This window comes from Bufo bufo, chromosome 1 (assembly GCF_905171765.1).
Source record: "Bufo bufo chromosome 1, aBufBuf1.1, whole genome shotgun sequence".
NCBI lineage: Eukaryota > Metazoa > Chordata > Amphibia > Anura > Bufonidae > Bufo > Bufo bufo.
The window spans coordinates 553,308,039-553,326,811 of NC_053389.1; the positions used below are offsets into that span (position 1 = coordinate 553,308,039).

Consider the following 18,773-nt stretch of genomic DNA (forward strand, 5'->3'; position numbering starts at 1 on the left):
CCCTGCAAAATGACCTCCAGCAGGCCACAAATGTGCATGTGTCTGCTCAAACGGTCAGAAACAGACTCCATGAGGGTGATATGAGGGCCCGACGTCCACAGGTGGGGGTTGTGCTTACAGCCCAACACCGTGCAGGACGTTTGGCATTTGCCAAAGAACACCAAGATTGGCAAATTCGCCACTGGCGCCCTGTGCTCTTCACAGATGAAAGCAGGTTCACATTGAGCACATGTGACAGAGTCTGGAGATGCCGTGGAAAACGTTCTGCTGCCTGCAACATCCTCCCGCACGACCGGTTTGGCATTGGGTCAGTAATGGTGTGGGGTGGCATTTCTTTGGATGGCCGCACAGCCCTCCATGTGCTCGCCAGAGGTACCGAGATGAGATCCTCAGACCCCTTGTGAGACCATATGCTGGTGCGGTTGGCCCTGGGTTCCTCCTAATGCAAGACAATGCTAGACCTCATGTGGCTGGAGTGTGTCAGCAGTTCCTGCAAGACGAAGGCATTGATGCTATGGACTGGCCCGCTCGTTCCCCAGACCTGAATCCAATTGAACACATCTGGGACATCATATCTCGCTCTATCCACCAACGTCACGTTGCACCACAGACTGTCCAGGAGTTGGCAGATGCTTTAGTCCAGGTCTGGGAGGAGATCCCTCAGGAGACCGTCCGCCACCTCATCAGAAGCATGCACAGGCGTTGTAGGGAGGTCATACAGGCACGTGGAGGCCACACACACTACTGAGCCTCATTTTGACTTGTTTTAAGGACATTACATCAAAGTTGGATCAGCCTGTAGTGTGTTTTTCCACTTTAATTTTGAGTGTGACTCCAAATCCAAACCTCCATGGGTTGAAAAATTTGATTTCCATTTATTTATTTTTGTGTGATTTTGTTGTCAGCACATTAACTATGTAAAGAACAAAGTATTTCAGAAGAATGTTTAATTAATTCAGATCTAGGATGTGTTATTTTTGTGTTCCCTTAATTTTTTTGAGCAGTGTATATATGTAAATGAGGCAAGTAAGAAGCCCAAGGATCTGTTAGTAACATTTCCGGAGCCCAGCCACACCCACTGTGAAGGAGCCCAGCCCTGCCCTGCAATCTCTGAATCTCCTCCTTGCTCCCCGACGTCACAAAGCTAGAGCGTGTTCCTTCCCTGTGCTTGCATCAGCCTCAGGGAACAAACTGCGCATGCGCTAGCGCGCGTCGCAAGATTACGGCGATCTAGCTTTGTGATTTCGAGGAGCAAGGAGGAGATTCGGAGAATGCTGGGCTCCTTTACAGTGGGCGTGGCTGGTCTCAGAGTCAGAGAACGCTGGACTCATCTCTGACAGGACTCATCTAAGGTTAATTTACATATATGGCGGGAACATTTATTTTAGGTTTTTCTCTGAACTCATAGTTCGTTCAGAATTGATTTTAATATCATTATTAATGTATTAAAAAGTATTTTTAGAAAAGTGAGTGGATAAATAGGCTGATGACAGGTTTCCTTTAACTGTAAAACACTGTTGGCAGATATTTGTGAAAATAGTGAAATGTCTACACAGCATTTTGCTTTGTGGTATTTGGGGTCAATGGTTTTTTTTAAATTAAAACACAGCATTCAAAATGTATCATGGGTTCAGGCATAGAGATTTCAGAGCTTCTGAAATGTTTGGAAAAACACTTGTACAAAAAGACACAATAAAAAAAAAGTCACTAAAAGTGCATTTAGAAGCCATAGAATAAAACTGCAAAGTATGATTTTGTATTAAAATGGAAGCTGTCAGCTGGATATTCTATTGAATCTCTGTAGGAGACATGAAGTACAGAGAGGACGGTGGGGATGTGGATAATGAGCAGCAGCACTTGTATGCAGTCTCCATTACCACAGCCCTGCATTACCACAGTCTGTCCTCTCTGTACTTCATGTCTCCTCATGAACTCCCTTCCTACAGAGATTTGACTCAAGATCTTATCAGCTCTATTCATGATCATAATCCCTGACAAGTAGGAGAGGAGGATGAGGCAGCTCTTTAGCTCAGTGTTGTGAACTAACTGGTCCTCATGTGTGATAAGGACAGATTTTGAGAAGGCAGCGACGCTCGCAGTACCACTGCAGCCTTCTCACAGCTTTCCCTATGCCACTGACGACACGTTCATTGGTCACGTGGCCTAGGCACATCTGCGATACCAAGCACAGCCGCTATACAATATATGGCACTGTGCTTGGTAAGCAGAGAGAAGGCAGCGGCACTCACAGGAGCGCCGGCACATTATCAAACAGTTGATCGGTGGGGGTCCCGGGTGTCGGACCCCATTGATCAGATGCTGATGGCCTAATTCATCGATATTAAAATCTCAGAAACCCGCTTTAAGAAAATGAAAATACTTAAATATTACTTTATGCCTCATTTCACGAAAAATCCACTTTAATTACAGATCACATTGTTTGCAAATGAGCATTTTGGAGTAAAAGAAATTCGGGTAGATTTATCAAAACTGGTGTATAGAAAAACTGGCTTAGTTGCCCATAGCAAGGCGATTCTGCCTTTCATTTTTCAGAGATCCTTTGGAAAATGAAAGGTGGAATCTGATTGGTTGCTATGGGCAACTAAGCCAGTTTTCCTTTAGACCAGTTTTGATAAATTTACGCCGTTGAGAAATGAAGCCAGGCTTGCTGCTCCCTAATCCCTCATCATCATCATTTATGAGGACAGGGAACGTTATCAGCAGCCCTCTTGAGATCCTGCATTTGTGCCTTTGTGTCCTATACACGGTGCATGCACAGTAATGCAGGATGAACTTGCCCTGGGTTCAGCGGCACACGGCACATGTGCTGTAGAACAGGCAAGTACATCCTCCTTCACTGCGCATGTGCCTAGAAGAGGACACAACAAGGCAAAAGGGAGATCTCGGGAGGGTTGCTGATGATCGCTGTCCTCAGGGATGTCAATCAATGGATTTTAGCTCATTAAGGGTACATTCACATCTGTGGCATGCCTGATCTGGCATAAATGCCCGTTGTTGACCAGACAAAAATCGTTGTGTGCAACGTTTTTTGTCCGTCGGAAACCTGCCATTTGTGCCACAAAGCGGGCAGACCCTGTTATCCTCAATGGGGATTTGGTGAACTGTAGATACGCTGCCGCAGCTGTAAACGTGCCCTAAGCTTGACTTCAGTTCTGAACGTCTCCCTCTCCATGACTGCAGACTACTCCTGTTTTTAACGGATCAGTTTTGTTTCAGTAGAGTTTCCGGTTCCATTCCATTTTTCCATTCCGTTTTTCCGTATGGCATATACAGTATACAGTAATTACATAGGAAAAATTAGGCTGGGCATAACATTTTCAATAGATGGTTCTGCAAAAAACGGAACGGATACGGAAGACATGCGGAGTACATTCCGTATGTGTTCCTTTTTTTTTGCGGACCCATTGACTTGAATGGAACCACGGAACGTGATTTGCGGGCAAAAATAGGACATGTTCTATCTTTGAACGGAAATAGGGAAATGGAATGCATACAGAGTACGCAAACGTTTGTGTGAACGAGCCCTAAAATGAATTGCAGAACAGTCAGATGCTAATGGTGTTTTCAGTTCTCTTTAGATTTCTCTAGTTATTTAATAAGTAAAATTAGAATAGACGTAGAGTAGTTCATCATCGTTTGCTTCTTAGATATGCACTTCTGGATAGTAAACGTTTCCTGAGCAGCTGGCATTGCCCTGGAGTATCACTTATGATCCGCATAGTAACAGGGCAGTCATCATTCAGAAACCACACTCTGGTCTTGCTGTATCCTCTAATTAAAACATTAGCAAAGGCAGCTGTCTGAGCCAAAGTAGTGGAGGAATTAGCGGAACCTATTACATTCTGAACTCCAGATCTTCTAAGATTTTATTCACATTTTCCTTGTAGAGATTTTCTTTTCACTGTTAAACACTTTATAAATTTGCTTGGATGGATGCTACATCCAAAGTCGCTTCTCTAAGAAATTTGTCATACTGCAAGGCCCCTTTCACACGGGCGAGAATTCCATGCGGGCGCAATGTGTGAGGTGATCGCATTGCACCCACACTGAATCCGGACCCATTCACTTCTATGGGGCTGTGCACATGAGCTGTGATTTTCACGCATCACTCGTGCGTTGTATGAAAATCGCAGCATGCTCTATATTGTGCGTTTTTCACGCAACGCAGGCCCCATAGAAGTGAATGGGGCTGCGTGAAAATCGCAAGCATCCGCAAGCAAGTGCGGATGCGGTGCGATTTTCACGCATGGTTGCTAGGAGACAATCGGGATGGGGACCCGATCTTTATTATTTTCCCTTATAACATGGTAAATTAGGGATGGAGGGGTTAAAAAAAAAAAAAAAAAAGATTTTGCTCACCTTGTTCCCACAGCCCGGCTTGTCTTCGTTCTTCTTGTTTGAGGACCTGGGAGAAAAAGGACCTTTGGCGACGTCACTGCGCTCATGGTGATGGACCATGTGACAGACCATGTGATGACCGCAGTGACGTCACCAAAGGTCCTTTTCCTCCCGGTCCTCAAAGAAGAAGAAAGAAGATAACAAGTGGATGAGGTGAGTTAAAATGTATTTTTATTTTTTTAACCCCTTCATCCCTAATTTACTTAGCATTCTGTATTAAGAATGATATTATTTTCCCTCATAACCATGTTATAAGGGAAAATAATAAAATCTACACAACACCTAACCCAAACCCGAAGTTCTGTTTTTCTCACGTGCATGCAAAACGCATTAAAACGCTTTGCACTCCCGCGGAAAAATTTAGCATTTTCCCACAACGCATCCGCATCTTGTCCAGCCCTCATACGCGATGCCCATGTGAAAGAGGCCTAAGGAGATTAGTCTCCTTACAGTATTAGAATGTTTGGGCTCCGATGAGCCGAAGTTAGTTATTCATTAACTCTCGCGCGACTTCGTTGAATAACTTTGGTAATTGATTATTACAGTGAAAAACCTTGGAATGAACTCTGCTTCGGTTCCAAGGTACCACTTAAAACCAAAGCCGAGCTTGGTTCCAAGTTTTGAGAGGATTTTTATCTGCAAATTTTAAGGCGATTTAGCGTCCATTTTGGTCGCCATCTGGAGCGCTGAACTTGTATTCAGGACTACTTTCTTAACTTTGTTAACCCTTTAGGTGTTCCACAAGAATTAAAGGAAAATGTAGATAACATTTCCGAATTTCACTTTTTTGGCAGATTTTCCATTTGAATCCATTTTTTTTGTAACAAAGCAAAGGTTAACAGCCAAACAAAACTCAATATTTATTGCCCTAATTCTGTAGTTTACAGAAACACCCCATATGTGGTCATAATAAACTACTGTACGGGCACACAGAAGGAAAGGAACGCCATATGGTTTTTGGAAGGCAGATTTCACTGGGATAATTTTAAGTTGCCATGTCACATTTAAAGACCCCCTGATGCACCCGTAGAGTAGAAACTCAAAAAAATGACCCCATTTTGGAAACTACAGGATAAGGTGACAGTTTTGTTGGCACTATTTTAGGGTACATATGATTTTTGGTTGCTCTATATTACACTTTTTGTGAAGCAAGGTAACAAAAAATAGCTGTTTTGGCACCATTTTTATTTTTTGTTATTTACAATGTTCATCTGACAGGTTAGATCATGTGGTATTTTTATAGAGTAGGTTGTTATGAACACGACAATACCAAATATGACTACTTTTTTGGTTGTTTGTTTCAGTTTTACATAATAAAGCATTTTTGAAAAAAATCTTTTTTAGTGTCTCCATATTCTAAAAGCCATAGTTTTTAAAATTTTTGGGGCAGCAATGTTCTTACGGACACGGCGATACCTAATTGTGTATACTTTTTTTATTTAAGTTTTACACAATAACAGCATTTTTTAAACAAAAAAAATCATGTTTTAGTGTCTCAATATTCTGAATATATTTTTTGAGGTGATTGTCTTAGGTAGGGTCTCATTTTTTGCAGGATGAGATGACGGTTTGATTGGTATGATTTTGGGGTGCGTATAATTTTTTGATCGCTTGGTATTACACTTTTTGTGAAGTAAGGCGACCAAAGAATTGCTTTTTTGACACCGTTTTTATTTTATTCTTTTTTACGGTGTTCACCTGAAGGGTTAGGTCATGTGATATTTTTATAGAATAGGTGGTTACGGATGTGGCAATACCTAATATGTATACTTTTTATTTATTTATTTAAGTTTTTCGCAATAATATCATTTTTGAAACAAAAAAATATCATGTTTTAGTGTCTCCATTGTCTGAGAGTCATATTTTTCAAAAAACATTTTTGGCGATTGTCTTAGGTAGGGTATAATTTTTTGCAGGATGAGATGACAGTTTGATTGGCACTATTTTGGGGTGCATATGACTTTTTGATCGCTTGCTATTACACTTTTTGTGATGTAAGGTGACTAAAAATGGCTTTTTTTTTTACATAGTTTTTATTTTATCTTTTTTACGGTGTTCACCTGAAGTGTAAGGTCATGTGGTATTTTTATAGAGCAGGTGGTTTCAGACACTGCAATACCTTTATATGTCAACTTTTTTTATTTTATTTTTACATTTAACACAATAAAAGTATTTTTGAAACAAAAATGATCATGTTTTAGTGTCTCCATAGTCTGAGAGCCATATTTTTTTAATCTTTTGGGCGATTGTCTTAGGTAGGGGCTCGTTTTATGCGGGATGAGGTGACGGGTAGATTGGTACTATTTTCGAGGACATACGCCTTTTTGATCACTTGGTGTTGCACTTTTAGTGATGTAAGGTGAAAATAAATGTTTATTTTTTAGCCCAGTTTTTATTTTATATTTTTGACGGTGTTCACCTGAGGGATTAGGTCATGTGATATTTTTTATAGAGCAAGTCGATACAGATGCGGTGATACCTAATATGTCTACTTTTCTTTTTCTCCCTATTTTAATTTATTATTATTTTTTCTTTATTTTGGTCCTTAAGGGGTTAATGGATTACTTCTTTATATTTCAGTATTTTAAAGGGGTTGTCTCACTTCATCAAATAGCATTTATCATGTAGAGAAAGTTAATACAAGGTACTTACTAATGTATTGTGATTGTCCACATTGCCTCCTTTGCTGGCTTGATTCATTTTTCTATTACATTATACACTGCTCGTTTCCATGGTTATGACTGCCCTGCTATTCAGCATTGGTGGCCGTGCTTCCACACTATAGGAAAAACCATCAACAAAGCGCACTTTCATGTTCCCGGCCAGCAGTGAAGCCAGCGCATTTTCCAATGGTGTGCAAGCATGGCCACCACCGCAGGATTGCAGGGTGGTTGTGATTGTAACCCTTGGATTTGAGCAGTGTATAATGCAATGTTAAATTTGCTACAAGAATAAAAAAAAACATTTAATCTGTTTTGTTTCAGGATTGTTTATGCCACTTATGTATATATATATATATATATATATATATATATATAATGTATGTTAGTATTGAGTCATTTCAATTACTTCTCCATGAATAATGGGAATTTTCAGAAGATTTATTCTATATTGTGCCATATATATTTTCCACAAAAAAATTACTCAGTGGAAAAAGTTTTACTGTCGTTATTTAATGATCATAATTATGCTTTTAACGACATGCTCTTAACATGCTCTTATTAATCTTGTGTTTTATTTTTTGTTTATTTACAGCTCCAATCATAAGCAGATTTGCAAGGCGTGCATCTGGTAAGGCCTGATTACATTTTACATGTAAAAAATTTATTTAACAGACATCTGTCAACAGGATAAGCCATGTTATACCAGCCATTATGCCTGGTAGGGCTGACCGTGCTGATTAAAAGCATAACTCTCCGTTGCTTTATTTAGAAGAAATAAGTGTTTTAAAAATATGCAAATTAGGTGTTAAGTGCACTTAGGGTGGACCCTAGCCCCTCATCACACCTTAAGGCCCCTTTCACACGGGCGTTGCGGGAAAATGTGTGGGTGCGTTACGGGAACACCCGTGATTTTTCCGCACGAGTGCAAAACATTGTAATGCGTTTTGCACTCGCGTGAGAAAAATCGCGCGTGTTTGGTACCCAAACCCGAACTTCTTCACAGAAGTTCGGGCTTGGGATCGGTGTTCTGTAAATAGTATTATTTTCCCTTATAACATGGTTATAAGGGGAAATAATAGCATTCTGAATACATAATGCATAGTAAAACATCGCTGGAGGGGTTAAAAAAATAAATAATTTTTTTTAACTCACCTTAGTCCACTTGTTCGCGGCCCGGTATCTCCTTCTGGCTTCATCTGATCTCTGTGCAGCAACAGGACCTTTGGTGACGTCATTCCGGTCATCACATGATCCATCACCATGGTAAAAGATCATGTGATGGATCATGTGATGATGGAAATGACGTCACCAAAGGTCCTGTTGCTGCACAGAGATCAGATGAAGCCAGAAGGAGATGCCGGCTACGCGGTCAAGTGGACTAAGGTGAGTTAAATAATTTTTTTATTTTTTTTAACCCCTCCAGCGATGTTTTACTAATCATTCTGTATTCGGAATGCTATTATTTTCCGTTATAACCATGTTATAAGGGAAAATAATAATGATCGGGTCTCCATCCCGATCGTCTCCTAGCAACCGTGCGTGAAAATCGCACCGCATCCGCACTTGCTTGCGGATGCTTGCGATTTTCACGCAACCCCATTCATTTCTATGGGGCCTGCGTTACGTGAAAAACGCACAAAGAGGAGCATGCTGCGATTTTCACGCAACGCACAAGTGATGCGTGAAAATCACCGCTCATGTGAACAGCCCCATAGAAAGGAATGGGTCGGTATTCAGTGTTGGTGCAATGCGTTCACCTCCCGCATCGCATCCGCACGAAATACTCTCTTGTGTGAAAGGGGCCTAACTCTTTTGTTCTGCTTTATTGGGCACACACCCTTGGCTGATTGACAGGACATCTAGGTGTAGGGTGGAGTGGCTAGTAAAGCAGTGCTAAGGAGCTAAAGTACAATGTGTGGCTAGGGCCTGTGGCTATGTACACCTTTGGAGGCAAAACAAAATTATGATTGCATTTTACTAAATTTGGGCTAAAAATCATTTTTACAATTGGTCTTTATTAAAAATATTGAGCCGCATGGTCCAGGTTCAGAGCCTCTTCCTCGTTCTCGGTTTGGGTGGCTTCTGGGGTTCTTCCTGATTCCCCTCCGTGAGATTGCCTAGCTATTCACTTGCTATGTCCTGTGATTTTCTCCCCACCCCCCCCTCCTTTTGTGTGTCGTCTTGTCTCTTCCCGTCTCTGTCACTGTTTGTCTAGAATTATTTGCCTATATAGCCTATGTTAGAGGCCTTATTAAACCCTTTTGGGTTTTGATTCCTCTGAGTATATGACAGTTTGTTGTTTTGCAGTACAGTCATATGCTTATACCATCCCCTTGATGTAGCTATGTACTATCTGACACTATACTGCTGTTTGCAATTGTATGATGCACTGTAACTGTATGAAGGGTCTCGATACTGCAATTTGTGATGTTTCTTTTATGTTTCACTTTGTGCTGTTTATCTCATAATCCTTATCTCTGAATTAATAGAGGTCATAAACGCCAGTTCTTTTCAGTAAGATAAGAACTGAGCTATAATGAGTGTTTATAATGTCAGAGAGCAGAGATAAGGAGCAGATTAGCTGGCTGACCTGACGAAGCAGAGATTATTCAGATCCGTCTATTAGAGCATCTCAGCTCTGTACAGAAAAAAAGGGTTACATTTTTGTAAAAAAGACCAATTTAAAAGATGATATTTAGTTCAAAATGAGTACAATGCAATAATAATAATTATTATAATAAAAATGCTCCCAAAGACTTCCGGTTCCGGCGCCGACATGTAAGGACGCACGGAGAGCGAGCTCCTCGGCTGCCAAGCACATAGCATGACACATTGCCCGTGCATACTCTCCTCCGGACAAGTAAGGGGGAATAGCTGAACCGGGAGCGGTGTATGGACCGGTACCTTATTAGCATGGGCAAAAAACTCAAGAGCAGAGTGATTTCGTCACCACTGCAGGAGGACACTATGCCTTCCAACATGGCGCCAAATCCAGGGACGACTGAGAGTGTATTGTCTCGGGGCCCGCCAGAGCAAGTAGCAGACACCATGGGGATACAAAACCCTAAACCGGACTCCCTGGTCAACTATATTGATTATAAAGCATTGGCGGTGGAAGTGGCTGCGCACTTGGCCCTGGACCTCCTGGAGACCTTGGCATCCTCTGTCACGAACGTTATGCAGCAGCTGCAAGAAACGGTGCAGCAGCTTGACTCCCGATTGGAGATAGCAGAATCTCGGATACAGGTGGTGGAGGACACCACGGAATCTATCTTATACGAAATGCAGAGTGTCCTATCCAAAAACAAGCGACTATGGGACAAGCTGGAAGATTTAGAGAACCAATCCAGGCGTAACAACCTGAGACTAGTCGGTCTACAAGAATCAATACAAGCAGGAGCACTGCTGAACATCTGCGAACAAGAGCTACCCTATGCATTAGGGATTTTGCGCCATTGCAAAGTCGAACGTGCGCACAGAGTGGGACCTAAACGCTATGGTGATAACCGTCAGACAGACAGACCTAGACAGGTCATAATGAGGTTCCTGGACTATACTGACAAAGAAGCGATTTTTAGAGCCTTCAAAGCACGCAAAGGTCCTGTCACACTAAGAGGGACAAAAATATTAATATTTGGAGACTACTCTGCGGAGGTTACCAAGAGGCGAAAAGCCTTTTCACCAATCTGCACACAGCTACATCGCAGAAACATCAGATTTGCCTTGATCTATCCGGCCTCCCTCAGAGTTTTTCACTCAGATGGCTCATCGTCATTGTTCCATTCTCCAGAAGAAGCGTCTGGAGCACTTGAGAGCAACCCTTCACCACAGAGGTGAGGAGGATCGTGAGAAAACCTGTATCAACAAGGACACAAGAAGAACCATCCAGGAGTCCAGATAGTCCAGGACTGCAGAACGGGGTCCATTGAAACTCCAGGACTGAAATTTAAGAAAACCTTCTGCACAAGTCCAGATAACATCTTGGACTGCAAGCGGTGAATATTGACATGTTGTGGATGTTGCCGTCTGGGCCTGGGAGACTAGGGGCGATATTGCTCCTGTAGTGGATGACGGTTTATTAAGCAGAATAACATACTCCTTTAACTCCCCGGGGCCCTGGCTTCCCAGACCTAGACGGTGAGTCTATTTCAATGTTATGATATGATGTAATGGCGGTGACCTGTTCCGCTCTGTTCTTGCATATGAGGCAGCTGGGGAGAGCAGCGAATTTTTTCCTAATATTACTCTCCTTTACATGCGGAAAAAAGTGAAGTCACGTAGAGCTCAATTATGGTCACTAGAGCCATCTTAAGTGCCTAGAGCTCAATTGTTAACTTTATATTATTTTTATTGTTTGAGGTTGTTGAGGGGGAATTTGTTCTTGCAATTATTGTTTGGATGTCTGCCAATACTCACCTTCACAACTAGATATCAGTTCAGGGAAAACTACCATGAAGATAGTATCCTGGAATACTAAAGGTTTGCGCTCTCCTCAGAAGTGCAGTAAGGTCCTCAGGCACTTAAAACACCTCCGTGCTGACATAGCCCTCTTAAAGGAAACTCACTTGCAAACGGAGGACTTTGTCAGAATGGAGAAATCTTGGGTGGGGAAGGCATTGGGCTCTGCGGCGGTACACCGCAAAGCGGGGGTAATGATATTATTGCATAAGAACCTAGCTTACAATATTTTAGATTGGGCAAATGACGACAATGGAAGATGGTGCTCCTTGCGCATAATGACAGGTGCGGGTGAAATCACACTGTACAACTTCTTTGGACCTAATGGTGATAATAGGCACTTCTTTGCAGAACTAGCGGTCTTAATAGCTAGAGACACCTCAACGAATAAGATAGTGGGGGGAGACTTCAACACTGTGGTTACCTTAAATGAAGATATGAAGAGCTCACGCCTACAAACCAGCCTCGTACAGAGGAAGGGGTTCTGGCCCCGTTTTTAAATGACACGGCTTTGACAGATGTCTGGCGACTCATGAATCCTGATGGCAGAGAATTTACTTTCTTTTCCAATTCTCATGATTCATGGTCGAAAATTTACTACTTCTTCCTCACCAACAATATGAACCATAGAGTGACTGACGCCCAAATACATGATCTAATCATATCCGACCATGCCCCCATCTCTGTGACACTTTTAGAGCAACAGCCCAGGGGCACAGATTTTCTGTGGCGCTTTCCATCTTATTTATACACCGATGAGAATTTTGGGGAACTCCTAAAGGGCTGATATTGGGAATTTAAAGGTGATAATAGTGCACATTTGGATTCTTCTTCCATCTACTGGAACACTGCGAAGGTAGTCCTTAGAGGCCGGATCCTAGCATATACTCGAGGACTAAAGAAAAAAGTTGTGCAAGAATTGCTGGGACATAGCCAAACACTCCGCACAGCATACACAACATATTTAACATCACCATTGGCACAGGCTAAACGAGCGTGGCAAGAGGCGAGAAAAGCATATGAGTTGTGGTATGAAAGGAAGGCGAGAATGGAAATGTCACATTCAGCAGCAAAATTCTTTAAAGGAGGCAACAAGGCGGGCAGGTTATTATCAGCTTTGGTGAAAAACTCCAAACGTCAGCATCACATAACAAGCATAGCGGACTCCCAGGGAGGAATACATAAAAAACCCAGAAAAAATAGTATCTGTATTGCGAGACTTTTTTGCCACGTTATATAGCGACCCGGGTCCGGTAGACCTTATGTCAGAGTTTTTTCTAAAGTGCACCTCTCTTCCATCTTCTTCACAAGTTCAACTAGAGAGTTTGAATGCTCCAATCACTGAGTCAGAAACTATCAGTGCCATAAAGAATTTAAATTTACATAAAGCCCCAGGCCCAGATGGGTATACAAGCAAATTCTACAAACTCCTGGGAGGGGAGATAGCGGAACCTCTCACAAAGGTCTTTAATGGGCTCCGAACAGGAACACCTCTGTCCTCGACGGAGTAGCTTATATCAAATTGATTCCTAAACCGGGGAAAGACATACTGCAACCTTCCTCTTACTGTCCCATCTCACTGATCAATATTGATCTAAAATTGATAGCAAAAATAATGGCTGATAGGTTATCATTCATTATGCCCAATTTGGTGTCCCCCTCCCAATCGGGTTTCATTAAAGGCAGATCTGTGGTATCGAACATCCGCAAAGTACTGACTGTACTTGACGCAGTTCACTGAAAAATTGGTAACTTCACAGCACTCTCGCTGGTGGCGTTTGACGCAGAGAAGGCATTTGATAATGTGAGATGGGATTGGTTGGAGAGGGTATTGGACCGGATGCAAATTTTTGGCCCCTTCAGAGTTTTTATATCCGCACTGTATAGCGCCCCCAAAGCTAGGGTCTCGATTCCTGGATTTTTATCAACACCCCTTACATTGGCTAAAGGAACACGTCAGGGATGTCCCCTCTCACCACTTTTGTTCAACCTGGCCCTAGAACCACTTATACGACTGCTAGAGGAGGGGGATATCTTCCGTGGCATTTAAATAGGGAACCAGGAGGTAAGAACATCACTCTTTGCTGATGATCTTCTCCTCTCTTTAGCGGATCCGGTGGAAGATCTAGAAAAGGTGCTTCAGCTCTTGAATGCTTTTTCCCAGTGTCTGGCTTTAAAATAAATCTTGACAAGTGTATGTTATTGCCGCTGGGCACTTCTGCACTTAAATCCAAGCTACCTGAATCCTGTCACCAAATCATGATATCTGACACATATACAGTTGCAGGAAAAAGTATGTGAACCCTTTTGAATTATATGGATTTCTGCACAAATTGGTCATAAAATGGGATCTGATCTTCATCTAAGTCACAACAATAGACAATCCCAGTCTGCTTAAACTAATAACACACAAATAATTAAATGTTACCATGTTTTTATTTAACACACCATGCAAACATTCACAGTGCAGGTGGAAAAAGTATGTGAACCCTTGGATTTAATAACTGGTTGAACCTCCTTTGGCAGCAATAACTTCAACTAAATGTTTCCTGTAGTTGCAGATCAGACGTGCACAACGGTCAGGAGTAATTATTGACCATTCCTCTTTACAGAACTGTTTCAGTTCAGCAATATTCTTGGGGTGTTTGGTGTGAATTGCTTTCTTGAGGTCATGCCACAGCATCTCAATCGGGTTGAGGTCAGGACTCAGACTGGGCCACTCCAGAAGGCGTATTTTCTTCTGTTTAAGCCATTCTGTTGTTGATTTACTTCTATGCTTTGGGTCGTTGTCCTGTTGCAACAACCATCTTCTGTTGAGCTTCAGCTGGTGGACAGATGGCCTTAAGTTCTCCTGCAAAATGTCTTGATAAACTTGGGAATTCATTTTTCATTTGATGATAGCAATCTGTCCAGGCCCTGACGCAGCAAAGCAGCCCCAAACCATGATGCCACCACCACCATACTTCACAGTTGGGATGAGGTTTTGATGTTGGTATGCTGTGCCTCTTTTTCTCCACACATAGTGTTGTGTGTTTCTTCCAAACAACTCAACTTTGGTTTCATCTGTCCACAGAATATTTTGCCAGTACTGCTGTGGAGCATCCAGGTGCTCTTGTGCAAACTGTAAACGTGCAGCAATGTTTTTTTGTACAGCAGTGGCTTCCTCTGTGGTATCCTCCCATGAAATCCATTCTTGTTTAGTGTTTTACGTATTGTAGATTTGCTAAAAGGGATGTTAGCATATGCCAGAGACTTTTGTAAGTCTTTAGCTGACACTCTAGGATTCTTCTTCACCTCATTGAGCAGTCTGCGCTGTGCTCTTGCAGTCATCTTTACAGGATGGCCACTCCTAGGGAGAGTAGCAGCAGTGCTGAACTTTCTCCATTTATAGACAGTTTGTCTTACCGTGGACTGATGAACAGCAAGGCTTTTGGAAATACTTTTATAACCCTTTCCAGCTTCATGCAAGTCAACAATTCTTAATCGTAGGTCTTCTGAGAGCTCTTTTGTGCAAGGCATCATTCACATCAGGCAATGCTTCTTGTGAAAAGCAAACCCAGAACTGGTGTGTGTTTTTTATAGGGCAGGGCAGCTGTAACCAACACCTCTAATCTCATCTCATTGATTGGACTTCAGTTGGCTGACACCTCACTCCAATTAGCTCTTGGAGATGTCATTAGTCTAGGGGTTCACATGCTTTTTCCACCTGCACTGTGAATGTTTCATGGTGTGTTCAATAAAAACATGGTAACATTTAATTCTTTGTGTGTTATTAGTTTAAGCAGACTGTAATTGTCTATTGTTGTGACTTAGATGAAGATCAGATCCCATTTTATGACAAATTTGTGCAGAAATCCATATAATTCCAAAGGGCTCACATACTTTTTCTTGCAACTGTATTAAGTATTTAGGAATTAAAATAGGGAAAACATCTGACACGCTGTATAAGTTAAACTATATCCCACTGTTTAAAGCCATTAAAAAAGATCTTTTAACGGGCAGGAGTCATCTTTTAAAGATGATTTGTTTTCCGAAACTTCTTTATTCCCTTCAAACATTACCACTACTTTTAAAACATTCAGACATAGATCTTCAATCAATTTTCACGTCATTTCTCTGGTCAGGTAGGAAACCAAGAATAGCCTTATCTAAACTAATGTTACCCAGACATCGTGGAGGTCTTAATATACCAAACCTGCGACTTTACAATCTTGCTTGTCTTTTCAGACACTGTATGGAGTGGACTGGGTACACAACACCCAATACTACTCAAATTACCTCCTAGAACAACAACTGTCCAACAAGTGGCCATTAATAAACCTATTACATTCCAGGAGACAGGCACTACCACCTCACCTAAAACAATCACTTGTTGTAAGAGACACGATAGCGACCTGGAAGGAAGTGCGCAAACTAGCTAAGAGGCAAGTCTTAATCTCAAGAGACATGGAACTATGGCGACACCCAGAGTTCCCTCAGGGAACACAAAATAAGATGTTCACAGCGTGGAGACTTCGAGGGGTGAATACCTTCATTGACCTGTTGCAGGTTTCTGAAAACAGATATCTCACGTTTCCGGAAATCTGCACTAAATAAGATTTGAGGGAGACCCAGTTTCTGGCGTACCAACAAATCACTCACTTTTGTAAACAGAGATTGCTGGATGTATCTAGCGAGTGCAAAACTCAATCACTGGCACTTTCACTAACTCATAGGGACTTTAAATACTCTATTTCCCACATATACCATGTGCTTAGGCATTCAGGAGACAAAAAAACAGAAGCTAACTTGTTTAAAAAATGGGGGGAAAAAACTACAAGTTACATTACCAGTTGATGATGTACTGCAGGGCTGGATGAGAGTATGTAAAGCAGTGCCATGTAAAAAGTGGAGAGAATCACATTTTCGCCTTATACACTCAGCAATCTATGCGTTCAACTTCTCGAGAAAGTCGAGAGCGACCAGAATATCTCACATGTCCAAAATGCGGGTCGGATAGAGCAGATCTGACACATTGCGTATGGTCTTGTGTCCATGTTCAGACATTCTGGAAGATGGTCACCAAATGGATCAAAGATACATGGGGAGACACATTAAATCACCATCCGGAAACAATACTGTTCCACATATTTGATGAGCCATCTAAACCAAGACTGATAATAGATGTGGCTTTATTGGTGTCTCTCCGTAGCCTTCTAAATAATTGGCTGAAGCCAAATATCCCACAGTTACAGGATCTAATATCCCAGATGTTTCACTTTATGTACATTGATAAACTAGACAGGGAACTCCAGAAGGAAAAAAAAAACAAAAGGCTTCTTTCATAAATGGAAGACCTTTATTGAAAAACTCCTTACACGGACAGACATCAATAGGCTCATGTCAGCTTTCCAATACACAGAATGGTACTCTTAGGCTGTGTTGAAGGGGAACTTGGGAAAATTGGAAATGAGGACTCTGGGTTCTTGTCCAATGGCATCTTCATCGTGATGTTACCTATATACGATTCTAAAGTTGGGGAGGGAGGAACTTGAGCAGATATCCTTTTGGGAAGTTTTGAAGTGATAGGGAGGGTGGGAATATTGTTCTTTATTTTGAATATGCCATGTATTCAATCATTATATATATATATATTTTTTTTTTATATATATGTATATATATATATATATATTTACTTGAAAACAAAATGCATCCTGTATCGTTAAATGTATGATTTTGGATACAAATGTAATCTTTCTACCTGATGATGCATCAATTAAAAATATATTTTAAAAAAATGCTCCCAAAGGTGTACATACCCTATAAAGAGGACCTTTCACTAGAATAAAACATCTAAACTAACTATACAGACATGGAGAGTGGCGCCCAGGGATCCCCCTGCACTTACCATTATCCCTGGGCGCCGCTCCGTTCTCCCGTTATAGCCTCCGGTATCTTCATAGTTAGGCTCCACCCAGGGGAACCTGCCAGCGTCTCATTCTCCCATGCTGTAGCGCTGGCCAATCGCAGCGCTCAGCTCATAGCCTGAGAGGCTTTTTTTTATCTCTGCAGAGGCTCCAATCCTAGATGGAAATCACTGACCAAACCACTGACGTGTGAGTAAGGCTTCATGCACATGACCGTTAATCTGGTCTGCATCCAAGCCGCAGTTTTTGCGGCTCGGGTGCGGACCTATTCAATTCAATGGGGCCGCAAAAGATGTGGACAGCGCTCCGTGTGCTGTCCGCATCTGTTGCTCCGTTACGTAACCCCAAAAAAATATAACATGTTCTATTCTTGTCTGTTTTGCGGACAAGAATAGGCATTTCTACAATGGGCTGCCTGTTCCGCAAATTGCGGAAGGCACATGGGCGGCTTCCGTGTTTTGCGGATCCGCAAAAAACGCAACGGTCAAGTGCATGAGGTCTACGGTACAATATTACACTGTAAAAGCAAAACTCAAAAAAACCTTGGGGGAATTGCATGTTTTTTTTTTCTTTTTTCATTTTCAAACAACTAAGAATTTTTTCCCCATTTTCCAATAAATTGAATGGTGCCATTAAAAAATACTACCTTTCCCGTAAAAACTGAGCCCACATATGGCTATGTGAATGGAAATTTTTAACTTTATAGTTCTTGGAAGGTGGGGAGAAAAAAAAACTAAAATGCAAAAATAAAAGTTGGCTGTGTCCTTAATGAGTTAAAGATAATTCTGCCGCCTTTTGTTTTTTTTTTATTAACAATTTTTATTGGTTTTGAATACATACACCAAAGAGATAAAAGGCACAAAACATCTGGTATACAGACATTACATATGCAAGATGAGACAATAAAGATAGATCAACATCGGTGTTGTCAGAATTACAAAAAGTCAACATATGGAAAATATACATAATACAGAACAAAAAGGGAAAACTAAACTAAACAAAAGGGCATGATTTAAAAGAAGTGAGCCATGTTGCCACAGATAGGACAAGTTAAGTTATGCGATCAGTATGAGACATGATTGTATGCATAGTTACAGGAAAGGGTCAGTGGGACCCCCTATATTGTTTCCAACAGGACCAAATGGCCAGAAAGGAGGACTGGGAACGGAGTTCCCAGTGGGAAAGTTCTTCCAACCTGTAGATCTGGTCCACTTTTTGGACCCACTTCGCCACAGCTGGGACTTCAGGGGAGAGCCAAGAGGATGCTACCAGAAGTCTGGCTGCAGCTAGAAGATCAAGGAAGAGAGATCTCCGCAAATTATTCAAA

At 41.7% G+C, this 18,773-nt stretch overlaps 1 protein-coding gene across 1 annotated transcript in view; it reads left to right on the forward strand.

Moving 5' to 3' along the window:
- The window catches only part of PRKAR2B (protein kinase cAMP-dependent type II regulatory subunit beta), a 219,360-nt gene that overhangs the window by 103,251 nt on the left and 97,336 nt on the right, over positions 1–18,773 (forward strand). Inside the window, exon 2 of the mRNA XM_040412807.1 lies at positions 7,675–7,710. Coding sequence (XP_040268741.1) covers positions 7,675–7,710 — 36 coding nt within the window. The remainder of the gene's footprint in view (positions 1–7,674; positions 7,711–18,773) is intronic.